General features: G+C 43.9%; 1 protein-coding gene across 1 annotated transcript in view; it reads left to right on the top strand.

The window, feature by feature from the left end:
- The first annotated feature begins 1,706 nt into the window (after window positions 1-1,706).
- Window positions 1,707-12,685, top strand: part of CDC40 (cell division cycle 40) — a 35,656-nt gene continuing 24,677 nt past the window's right edge. Inside the window, exons 1-3 of the mRNA XM_084285223.1 lie at window positions 1,707-1,931; window positions 8,254-8,340; window positions 9,764-9,893. Coding sequence (XP_084141349.1) covers window positions 1,740-1,931; window positions 8,254-8,340; window positions 9,764-9,893 — 409 coding nt within the window. The 5' untranslated portion in view covers window positions 1,707-1,739. The remainder of the gene's footprint in view (window positions 1,932-8,253; window positions 8,341-9,763; window positions 9,894-12,685) is intronic.

A 12,685-nucleotide genomic window follows, 5' to 3' on the forward strand; every position in this document is an offset into this window, starting at 1 on the left:
GGAAACGAGTCTGACGCAGGAAGCGTTGGTGAGGGCTAGGGGCTCCCATGTGCTCCACAGAGCCTGGAAGCCGGCTGGCTGAATTCCATCAAGTTTGACAGAAGGGGAGAGGTCTCAAAGATAATTGCCTAAGAAAACTGGAAGTTTGTGAAATTGAGATGCGCCGAGCGTTCCCACTGAAGGCAAGGCTGCAGCGAGACCTTCCTAGATGCTGGGTGATTCACAAAAGCACGAGCCCATAAATGTTTCAAAGAGGGAGGGGGGGGGAATCCATTAAGGCTTACGGTCATCTATCAGATGAAAAAAAGAAAAAAAAAAAAAAAAAAAGGTAAAGATGTTTTTTCTGTTGCTCAAGGAAATATTTTTAAATACTTATTCCTGTTTTACCTAGGGGAGGAAGGAAGGCTTGGTGGCACTTGGTAGGTCCACCACGGTGCGTAGAGACAAGCAAGTGCCAAAGAGCCCTTTTTAACTGGAAGAACGTAATGGAAAGCAGGACGTTTTCATTTTATTTTGGATTAAACTGAAAGAAAGGAGGCAAAGCGAGGAGAAACAGAAGGGGGAGAGCTGGGATGCAAGCGAAGGCAGGTACCCCGAGTCCTCCCACCTGCCGTTGCGGGCTGGCTTCGTTCAGAGCATCCTCGCCCGGCACATTTGCAGGAGGCAGCGTTAATTAATCACGGAGAGGACTTTTTTTAACAGGCTGCGTGAGCCGCCGCCGGGCTGTGAGGTGCGGAGCGAGCCCCCCCTGAGCCCACAGGCGCCCATTCGCCAGCCGCCAAGCGCTCAGGCGTTATCGGAAGGCGAAGAGAGGCGGAATCGCCGCTTTATTTTACCGCTTTACCCCGACCACCCCCGCTCTCGGCGGCTCCACGCGTGTCCCCCCGGCCGCGCAGCCCCCAGCCCCAGCCCCGCGGCTGCCGGGGACCCCCCCACGGGCAGCCCCAGGCGCTCCCCGCCGGCTGCAGGGCGACCGAGCCGCCCCCTGCCCACCCTTTGGGGCACAAAGGCTGAGCCGCGGGCGCCCCCGGCCCCCCGGAGCCCTCACACAAAGGGCGAGGCGAGGCGAGGCGAGGCGGCGCCCCCCTGCTCCCGCCGCCCCTCCGCCCGCCACTGACGGCGCTTACCGGCTCGCGCCCCTCCCGCAGCCGTTGGGGCTTCAAACGGCCGCCGCCGCCGCCATTCCCCGCGCGCGCGGAGCCCGGGCGCACGCCGAGGGGCGGGGGCGCGGAGGCTGCACAATGGGCGCGGGCACCGGGTGCGGGAGGGCGGGGGGGGAGGGGCCAGAGCCGGGGGGCGGAGCCGCTCGCACGGACACCCCCGCTCCACTCCCCCCCCCCCCCCCGCGGGGGGCAGGTGGTACGGTCCGGCCCCTTCTCTCTCTCTCTCTCTGTGCCCCTCCCACCACAGGGAGGCGGGGCCCGCTATTGTGAAGTAACGAAGCCGGCTCGCTGGCGGCCAATCGCAAGGAAGGGGCGCCGCGGGGCATGCTGGGGTTTGTAGTCCCGCGCGGCGGTCCTGGAAGGTTAAACGCCACCAACGACAGAAGGAGGCGAAGCCCGCCTCGAGCGCCCGCAGAACCCACAGGACCCCACGCTTTATTCCTTAAAATGCATTCAGGGATTTAATCAGCTGCCTCCAGCCGCGCAGCCCCGCCCCGCTCACCCCGCGAAGAGAGCCCCACGGCGAGAGCCTCGCGGCTGCCAGGACCTGCCCGTCCCGTCAACCCCCGCGCCAAGATGTCGGCGGCTATCGCCGCGCTCGCCTCCTACGGCGGCTCCGACTCGGAGCCGGACTCGGAGCCCGAACCCGAGGCCGACCCCCGGCCCGCCGCCGTGCTGGCCAGCCGCGACGCCGTGCTGCACCTCCGCCCGCCGCCCGCCGCGCCCCCGGCGCTGCCCGTCGACTCGGCCCCGGAAGTGGCCGTGAAGGTACGGGGCGGACGGGACCCCGGGGGGGGGGGGGGGGGAGCGGTTGGTTCGGCTGCGTTCGGCTCCGCTCGGGGCCGTTCGGCTCCGTTCGGCTCCGTTCGGGTCCACTCGGCCGCGTTCGGCTCGGCTCGGCTGGGCTCGGGTCTGTTCGGGTCCGTCCGGCTCGGCTCGGCTGGGCTCGGGTCCGATCGGGTCTGTTCGGCTCCACTCGGGGCCGTTCGGGTCTTGGCGCCCAGGGGGCTCGTTGCGCTGAGGCGAGGCGGTGGCGGCCGACCCCTGTCCCTGTGAGGGCTCGGGGGCGCCGAGCTCTGGCAAAGAGGGACCAAGAAATCTCCCCCTGTGTTGTCCTTTTCTCGTTTATGAGTTGTAGCTATTATTCATGTATGCCCCTGCACGTTATGTTGTACACTCACACTACATAAGCACCGCTGCCCTCCTTGAAGCCTGCACATATCTTATCGACTCGCCCAGCTCACCCAGGACTGCTTCTACCACAAGTATTTTGTTAACCAAAACATGAAAGTATCAATCAGTCTTGTAGACAGCCTGCTTTCAGCACCTTCTGTCTAAAAATGCTAGCAGCCCACCAGCCAGCAGGCGAAGCTTGCCAGTCACCCCCTCGTGATTTCACTCTAATTCTTTAGGATTAGAGAGCCCTTACTGAACAAACATAAGATAAATGTTCAAATCACAATCGTTCTGTACGTACAGTTTTAGAAAAAACGATGATTTGAGTGAGGAGAAAGTCACAGTTCATTAGTATCGCTTGTGCAAGTGGTGTTTTGACGCAAGTGAGGATCCTGTACTCATAAGTGCAGGGATGTGTCATACACAAGGGACCAGAAATGTGTAAGAAAATACGGTGATAAGAGGGGAGGCTAGACAGGTTAGGCATATAATATGAACAACAGCCACACAACGGTGTGTTTCTGGCAATTGAGAATGTAAGTTTTATTTATCTGGTGATCCACTCACTGATTGTAAGCGCTGTACCTGTTGCTGGCTAAGAGTTTTATCTTAACTTGCACAGACTTTGGATTTGAGTGTACTTCAAAGAGGGATAGGTTCCTCACTCTTTATTAGCAGGGCATAATTCTTAGCTCATTCAGCCACAGCATTTTCTGGTGTTGTTTTTTTTTTTTCTAGTTGGGCACCACAGTGTAAGAAGGACATGAAACTATGAGATAGTGTCCAAAGACTATCTGTAAGAGCATCTTGCCACAGGATGGGGAGCTCCCAGACAATTATGTTGGATCTGGTGGGCTGTAAACCTCTATCTGCTTTTTGCCAGCATTGTGAACTTGAGGCACTAGGAGAGAATCAGCCATCAAGACCTCATCCCCAGCATGGTATCCATCCGTCTGTAATGTGGGGCTGGTCAGGCTCTTTGTGTCTTACATTTTTAAAGCAATCAGTTCTGTGAACTGAGCATCTTAAAAAAGTTACAGTTAACACAATGAGGGAAAACACAGAATATGTTTAACTGATGGCCACTTGGCTATCTAGAACCCATTTGGTCTGGATTAGGTATCCAGAAATTGGCTAAGAAAGGCATCTGTTGTTTTTTCTATGGATAGTGAATTAGAAGAATTATTAAAAGAATATAATGTGAAACAGTCAAATATAGAGACTCGTTTCCTTGGTGTTTACCACCAGTGTGTTATGAATGTTTGTTCAGCGTCTGGCTTTGATTTGAATGTAGAGTTCAGCTTGCAATTCAAGACCTCTAGCAGTTCCCTTTTTTTACTCTCAGTCCCTTATTTTAGTTTTCTAAGTTCTGTTTTGCTAGACTTTGCCAAAAGCAATTATAATTTTTTCATACAGCATCTACTGATACAAAAAAAAAATCACCTTAAGGTTGCTCACAAACCTGTGAATTAAAAATGCTGAAGGAAATTTAGGAAATGGAACATACTGTGAAGAAAGCAGATTCGCATGAAACGTTGCAGCTACAACTGTTGCTTTGGGAGAGGATATTTATTCTTCGTCTGCTCAGGGTGAGACTTGGATGGGAGCAGATGGTCCCTTATTCATCTGCAGTGTCTCATTCACTGTTTTTGAGAAGAGGATAGTCAACTGGACTGGGCTAGTACAGAAACTGGAAATTGTGCATTTAATGTGGGAAGGGGTTGGAAGTCTCAAGTCTATTTTTTCTGTTGGAACTCGTTTACCTTTGGCAGTGCGTAGGTGTCCAGAAAAATATTACTTCAGGGATTAAGAATAGACTTCAGTCAAATTTCTTAATGTTCCTTAAAAGCTAATTCTTGCTCATCTGTGGAGAGGAAAGGTACAAAGTCATTGTGAGACCATTAGGAAGCAATAATGAGCATTGGTGACTTCTGGGATGAGTTGTTGAGAATGTCTTGGCTTCTTTTTAATTTGGTTTCTTTTCTGATTTCTGTTGACACAAAATAGCTCATAGATGTTTAGAACTTGTCATCATGCAAGATGATGGATTTTTATCCTAGTTCATTAGAATACCATTAAACATATACTTCTCTCGTCAGTTTATTTTTATTCTTCTCATAGAACCACAGCATGGTTGGGGTTGGAAGGGACCTTAAAGCTCACCTAATTCCACCCCCTGCCATGGGCAGGGACACGTCCCCCCAGCCCAGGCTGCCCAAAGCCCCATCCAGCCTGGCCTTGAGCACCTCCAGGGATGGGGCATCCACAGCTCCTCTGGGCAGCCTGTGCCAGGGCCCTACCACCTTCTGAAGTCAGTGGGATGGACATTTACTGTTAGAGTACATGAAAGGGTAGAAGGACTAAAAGCTGGTAAGGACCAAACATTACTGCTGGTGCCTCATGGTAAATGCCACTCATTTCTTGGTAATAAATCTGAAAAATCTATAGAGTAAGAGAGTATTGTTTTTTGACAGCCCAAGCGATTTATGCAAGAATGTGTAAGTGACAAACTGCTGAAGCCTTCACAGCTCGTGGGATGCGGTCTTAATTTAGTGCATTTTTCTAATGGATAATTAAAACTAATTAAATCTTATGCAAAGCCAGCTGTATGTTTTAGCTATTTGGCTAATTAGCAATGATTTTACTTGGGGAAAAGGGAACATCTTAAGTTTATTATCTAAAATGTCCATGAAAAAAAAAAAGCGTACAGATACCTTGCAACTCCGTGCTTGCATGATGTGAAACTGAAAAGCTATGACCTTTGCTTTGTGCCATTAAACCTCACGTTTGGACAAACAGTTAAAATTTCAAGTGTCAAATTCTGCTTCGAAATACATCAACAACCCTCATTAAACTTGAAGGCAGCCACATGCTAGCACAATGGGTGTTTGGCTGAAATTTAAAAAATATTGTGGATTAAAAGGATTGTGAGTTGTGCTAACGTAGGCATCGTTATTACCCTCTTAAGAAGGAGCAAAATTAGCTGCGCCCATACTGTAGCTTGTGGCTTTTGTTTAGGGTTTTTCTTTAATGTGTGTTTCAGGGATTGGACCTGTGTCTAAGTCAAGGGTGTTTTTGTCTTGTCTTTCAAACATATCAAAGAAAACTTCCAGCAGGCTTTTTCTAGAAAAAAAAAAATATTTCTATTTTTATTGAACTGTCTTGCATTCTACAAATCAAGTGCTTTTCATAAATTGTAATGTTTTTGTTTTATGGCATTCAGGTAGGGTTCTTCTGAAGAAGAAAAGGACTGTGGTGCATGTGAAGAATCCATAAAAAGCAGAGCTGATCTGGTTTACTGTATTAATAGTCTAAAATCCCTTTTGTTTCCTGTGCTCTTGCCTCTGCTGACTTTTAACTGGCCAGAGGGACTTTACGGCAGGGCTGAAGGAGGACACCTTGGCAGCAGCCAGACTTTCTGCGATCCCTGGGGAGTTGCAGTGCAGTGCTTGGCTTTTCTGTGCCTCGAGGTAGATTCCTTGGGAAACACTAGTACGCCACGGGTACAGCCCCGAGTGCCCTTCCTCTGTGACAGCACATGATACAGTGCTGTAGGACGAAGCACAGCAGAGGGGAGGTAAAAGGAGAGCAGTTAAGGATGAAATAATTTTGTATATACCTAACCAAATAACATCTGAACTGTATATCATCAACCTGATATTCCAAGTAAGCAGATGATCACAGTATTGGAGAGGAAGAGAGAACGATACCCCAGGTGCTTCACTGATAAAATGTCATCTGTTCCTTTTTTTCCTTGCATCAGGGGTGATACCTCTGTCATTCTGCACAGACACGCGTTTATCCTGTATGTACCAAACCTCAGTGGATCAACAAAGCACAGTGTCAGTGCTTTACTGTCCTTCTTTCTGTTTAATTATATAATCTTAATCTTTTAGACTAAATTAAATTGTTCAATTTTTTTATTTACAGGTCATTTTTTCTTAGATCATTCTTGATTTTTCTCTTTTGGACCCTTTTCAATAGCTTGTACGTGTTGCCCTATGATGCTACGGAATGCAGCTCAACTCTTGTTACCAGTGCTGAGGAAAGCAGAGAGAGAACAGGGAGAGCTGAAGTTTGCAGCTCCGTTGTGTTGTACTCCAATAAAGCCATATTCAGTAAAACACTACTTTCTAAAGCCTTAATTCTTCTTTTTTTCAGGCTATATGGGTTTAACACCTTTAATAATCCTGCAGCATGCCATAAAGCCCTTATTTGTACCATCTCCAAGCTGTGGCAAACACAAGCTGCCTCTGCCAGTCTTATTGGCTTTCTCCACGGGAACACTGCATCTGTTTAAATTGACAACTTTCTGACCCCGTGTTTATGATTTCTGAGCAGGAAGCCACCTGAAGTAATACCCAGGCCATCGTTAAAATCGCAGATATTTCCTCTTTCAGCTAGCTCCTGCTAGCCTCCCATCCCACAGAGCCACTTGAGTCGCACTTAAGGCATCAGCTGCGTGATGAATTGCTCATCTTAAGCTTTTAGATGAATCAAGATATGTCCTGTGAGACCAAAGTTGGGGGGGGGAAAACCCTACAGCAGAGGGACGTGGTCCCTTAGATTACCTTATCTCTGCCTGGCTGCTCCTGTAATCTCCTCCCTGTTGACGGCAGCGATGGCAGTGGCTGGGCTGCCTGCTAAAATAATTGATGCACCGTGAGTGTGAAGCTCTCTAGTTGAACTTAAAACCCTGCTAATACAGTAGTCTTATTACCAAAAAATTGATGGGGTTGCTTTTTTAAAAAATAAACAGATTTTTTGGAGCGATTTTAACCAAATGTAATCAGGTGACGATTACAGAACATGTCACTTTGCTCTTTCAAGATGCTGTCATTCTCTGATAAACAAGAGACTGCTAAAATGGGATCTGCTGCCATTTCTCTTCCTTCTGTGAGTTGCAGATGCTTTGGGGATCCCGTTGTAGATGAACGCTAATAAAATATTCATGCCAGGTAAATTTCAGTATGATTGTTAGGAGTGTTATCAATCTGCAAACACGTTATAAATCCCTTTCAGACATCTTGATTCTAGAAGAAAGCTGCAGGAAGCAGTGCTGGTAGAAGCACCCCAAAATAACGTTCTCCTTTGTGGGACTGAGCTTCCACTTTGTGGAACATCAATTTAGGCTCAAAGTAAATGAATCTTTGTAGAGCCCTTCAAAACCAGCTCTTTGGGAGCACTGCCACCTCATCAGAGTTTTTCTTTCCCGTCGTGTCTGTCCTCCACTTCGGCTGCATGTGCCCTTCTGAGTTTTTCCCTTTGAGTTGTCTGAGAAGTTACGCTGTATTTTCAGCCCCTCTTTCTTGTTCCTTCATCTATCAAGTTAAATTTTTCTCACGACAAGCTTGGGAACGTGCTTTAAAACTGAAGCTGAATTGCATTCATCCCTTTTGGTAAGAACTTGGAGGTGAGGGGTCACTGGATTCTCTGAAGCTCATTGTTATACGTATGTTTGCTCAGAAGTCTTCTGTTTCCAACCATCTTTCAAAGCAGTTACTTGTGACTTCTGCCTTCTACTGTCTACCTTTTTGTAGAAATTTAGCTTTCACACTTTGATATTGAATTGATGACTGCTTTAGTTGACTCTTCTTTAGAAGATCTGGTTTTCAGGCATCTTGGGGAGGAAAAAAAAAAGTTCTAATCTTGCTATTGTTTTTAGAGTGTGTACATGAAATCTTTTAATAACAGTACACATGCAAAATACCACGTGCATTTTAGACTGCATTTCTTCTTTAAAGCATTATTTTTGCATTTTCCTCCCTCCCTTCTCCAAAGTGCTTTTCTCTTTTCATCGTGCTACAAGTGTCAACCTGAAATCCAGCATTGATTTGGTCAAAATGGGGTAATGTCATATATTTAAAAGTCTGGACATGAAAAATGGTGTTTTAATCTGTCTGTTTTATTTCAGGAAGATGTGGAAACAGGAGTCCACCTCGATCCTGCTATCAAGGAAGTCCAGTACAATCCCACTTACGATACCATGTTTGCACCCGAGGTAAGAAACAATATCGGTATTTAGAGCAGAAACCTACTTGGTTTAGGGCAGAGGTTCTGTAAATCTCACCTAGAAGTAAAATAAGACATACCTCACAAGCATTTAGATGCTTGCTATATTTAAGAATCTAATTTGGGCAAACTGAAAAAAAAGATTATATACAGGTACGTAGGTGGCACATTTAATACTTGAATTTTAATATTCTGCATAAAACTTCTGAGAATAATCTTACAGTGGTGATCAGAATTAGAGCTATGAAAATAAAAAAAAAAATGAGGCTTGGAAAATAGCATTATAAGTAAAAACAAGCAGTTTTAAAATGGTCTCTTACTATTTTCACATCTTTTCCTATTTCTTCATCAAGCTACTTAGCAAAATAAATTGTTGGAAGTCTTGTAGATGTATTGTTTTTAACTAAAATCCAAGCACTTTCAGTATAACTATTCACATCAGCATTTTGTTGATTTTTTTTTTTTTAACTTAAGCTATTCTAAGGTGTATAGTGAAAAACCATATTAGGCGCAAATTGGACTGGATGGTGCAATGTGAGCCACTTTCTATTTTATAACCAACAGGCTATCTGAAATATAAAAATAGCTGTCAAGCATTTATATTTTTTTCACTATTTAACTTCTTTGTACAGATTGTATGTTGTAAAATCAGGAGTTGGCATTCCAGGTAGATAAAAGCTGATCAGTTCCTTGAATTATTCATACTAAGATGGCCCTACATCAATCTGAAATCCCTGCATCAGTTGTGCTTTGTGTTTACAAAACAGTTTTGGGGAAATACATAAACTGGTATTTACTGCTATTACTCTGTATGTTGTATGTGTTTGTAATCACTGTTCAAATACTTCTTCTTGTCCATGGTATGTTCAGGAAGCCTTTGGCGTTTGTCATTTTGCAAAAAGAAAAGCAAGGCAGGGCTTCCTAAGTGTTTCTTCTGGAATAATGCAGCAAGTCCCTAGTTGCTTTTTAGATGCATGAAAGTGGTGTTGGCAGTGTAATTTCCATATTAACTACAAGAGTTTTATAAGACTTGCTATCTCCCACTTCTAAGGGACAATACGCTGTGATTTTGTCTTCTGAACATGCTTGTACTGATCACATACTGAATAGAAGTCTTTTTTGCCAAACAGTTGATATTGATTTGTCTTCTGTACCAGTAATACAGGCTAGAAAGTTCAATCATGAAATGAGCTGTTCAGAGCAACTGTGTTAGTGATCACTGTGTGAAATAACAGACTAAGATGCTTATTCAGTAGTTGGAGAGAAACAGAAAGCTGAAGTGACTTTGTGTTACCATTTTTGAAAGACAAACCATTCTTTTCCTGTTTTGTTTGTTTGTTTTCCCAAAAGTACACACACATAAGTAAGAAATAAGTAATTCTGATCTACCTTCTTTAACATTTTTTATGTAGTTTGGACCAGAAAACCCATTTAGGACTCAGCAGATGGCTGCACCTAGAAATATGCTTTCTGGATATGCAGAACCAGCTCACATCAATGATTTCATGTTTGAGCAACAAAGAAGAACGTTTGTAACCTATGGTAAGTCCTTAACAGTGGAATCTGTATGGGGAAAAGTCTTTGAATGAGAACCCATACAGCTGTAGATCGTAGTATTTATTTGGGTAATCTCATTTTGAAGCTGTAATCAAGTGTGTGACCTACCAAAATGCTTTTAATTAATTCTCCCATTAGCTGCATGGGTGTGGAAAACACAAATCAAAATTTCATGCTCTTAATGTAACAAATAACTGAGTATCTTTTATGCAAATAGGTTATTTCATGTGATTCTAACTAAAGGTTCATGAATGTGGAATGTTAGGATACAAAACATAAGTAAAATGCGGATATTAAGAAATGGATGTCTGGTTGTGTAGCATAATTTTTAGTTACTGGACTGCAATTTTGATGTTAGAATTGAAAGGTAGTGCAGGTAGGAACCTGGATAGGCAGTTTTGGTCTTGGTCACTGATATTATATGTTGTGCTGTGTGGATTGTGTATTTTGTAACTGTGTTAAGTACGTATTGGAAAAAAGTGTCTGTGGGCATAGAGTGTTTAGTTTTTTGGATTTTTTTTTTTTGTAAAATTTAGTTTGGGGGAGGATAGAACTTGTAAGTCTACTCCTGCTGTTGATTTATATTATCAGTACATAGCAACTACTCTAAAAGCTTTACTACAAGAGAGTTTTAAAAATATATTTTTACACTGGTAATGCTGGCAGCTGTGCAACTATCATGTTCAGCTTTCTAGAAATGTTCAGTAGATAATGATCTGGGTACAGCAAAAACAGCTACAAAAAGGCTGAGATAGGCAGTTTAAACTGCAAGAGCTGGCACTGAGAAGCTCAAGTACAAGCTAGAAGGTGCAGTAAATGAGCACTAGAATGTCTATTGTGAGCTGTTTAACAACAGCCCTTGTTTAAGTTGTCAAAAAGTTGTCTATTTAAAACATCAATATTCTCTTTTCCATTTGGACGGAGGTCACGACTATCTTCTTGAGAAAGAGCAGCAAGTATGAAACCACAAGTGTAATTGCTAGGCATAAATCTGATTCTCCTGTGTTTTTAATGACAAAGCCTTTGTATATTGGAAGAACAGAAAGTAAACTTGGTAGTTGAAAGCTGCAGATCTTAAGAGCTCCGGCCCTTGCTAGGCTGCTTGACAGCACTGTACTAAGGCAGGAGGTCTCAAATCTGCAGTGGCTCGCATGTAGATGACCAGTGACTAATTGAGGGACAAGTGTGATACAAGAGAAAGGATGGTAAATGAGATCACATGTCCCAAACAGGTCAATGATGCAGTCTTGTAGTATGGGAATTTATTCTTAACTTTTTTTGGCATTATGTTAAGGTAGGGTTTTTTCCTTTTTCCTTTTTTTAATGGTGGTTTTATGTATCATCTTGAAAGTTAATATGTATTCAGTGAGGAAGCCTATATATTAATTACAAACAAAACCAAAATGTCTTTTGGCAGCCTTTGCCATGTATTTCTCTTGCAGTAAATATTCTCTGTCAAAGTGCTTTTTCTTCCTGATGCTTGGCTAGGTCAGAGCATCCGTGCTGTAGTTGAAAAAGGGCTGGAATGTTCCCCAGTCCTCTTAGATGAGAGGGCAGCAGTGGATACATAATGAGGAGCAGGAGAAAAGGACAAACAAACAGTAACATGCCTGAATATTTTTCTAATATGCCATCTTTCAGCTGGGCCAATGTCTCTGTATTTACTGATTTTTTTTCCTCAGTGAATTTGTTTTGGCTTTGATTTTTGACAGATTTATCCATTTGCTTCTTGAACAGGTATATGTACATGGGTTCTGTATACGTGGTAACCTCCTGCAGGCAGGTCTGCAGCTCACCAGCACCTTGTGTGATGAAGTAGCTCTGTTTGGCTCAGACCCGTGAAATTTAACAGCCTTCTAGTTTGACTTGGTATCTCCTGATCTCTCATGTTGGAAAACAAATCAGTCATTTTCTTTACTCACCATTTTGTTGTCATTCCTTACATTAGAGATCTCAGCCATAACTTTGTTTGTCTTTTTTTTTTTTCCATTGGAGATCTTGGTCAGTCTTCTTGTTGGTCTGCTGCAGCTTTTCCATGCTTACGGCCGTGCTTGTTCCTCTTGTTTTCCTGTGTTAGTTCCACTGTGTTACTGAGATGAAGAGCAAGGCTATATACAGCATTAAACATGTAATCTCACCATGGATTTGTTCTCTGGCTTAATAAAGTGGGAGTTGTTTTTTTTTCCTTCAATTTCTATGAAGTAACATTGGATTTTTCATTACAACTTTGAATGACTTCATACGAGCCATTTGTTCCCTTTTAACCAGATTGTTTGTCACTACGTTGAACAGCATGGGCCTGAGCACGGATCTGCCAGTGACTTTCCTGCACTGTGGAAACCAACCATTTATTCCTGTTTTAATATTTTTGTAATCAATTCACCTTGTAAAGCTGTGGGCTTTCTGAAAATGTCCTTGAGGTACCCTGTAATCAATCTAACTGTGTTTCATAAAGGGTATCCAACATCAACCAATTTTCTTTCATTCTCGTGATTGTCACCTCACAAATACTCCGGAGTTTTCGTCGCTCTACTCTATCTGTACAGAAAGCTGCGTGTTCTGTTCTGCTGCAGTATTTAACACCCAAGTGCCTGCTGATCATTCTCTCTATTTTAGTTTCTACTGCCTGAAACTTCCACCCTTACAAATACCTGACTGACTGACCTGTAGTGTCCCAGCTCCTCTCTAAAGCATCTTTTAAAAATAGATTTTTGTATTTGGTATGTTCCCTTTGTCATATAGAGTCAATACTGGGTGAGAGATTTTATGCTGTGATT

The sequence above is a fragment of the Netta rufina genome, assembly GCF_964035555.1.
Source record: "Netta rufina genome assembly, chromosome: 3".
In the NCBI taxonomy this organism is placed as follows: Eukaryota; Metazoa; Chordata; class Aves; order Anseriformes; family Anatidae; genus Netta; species Netta rufina.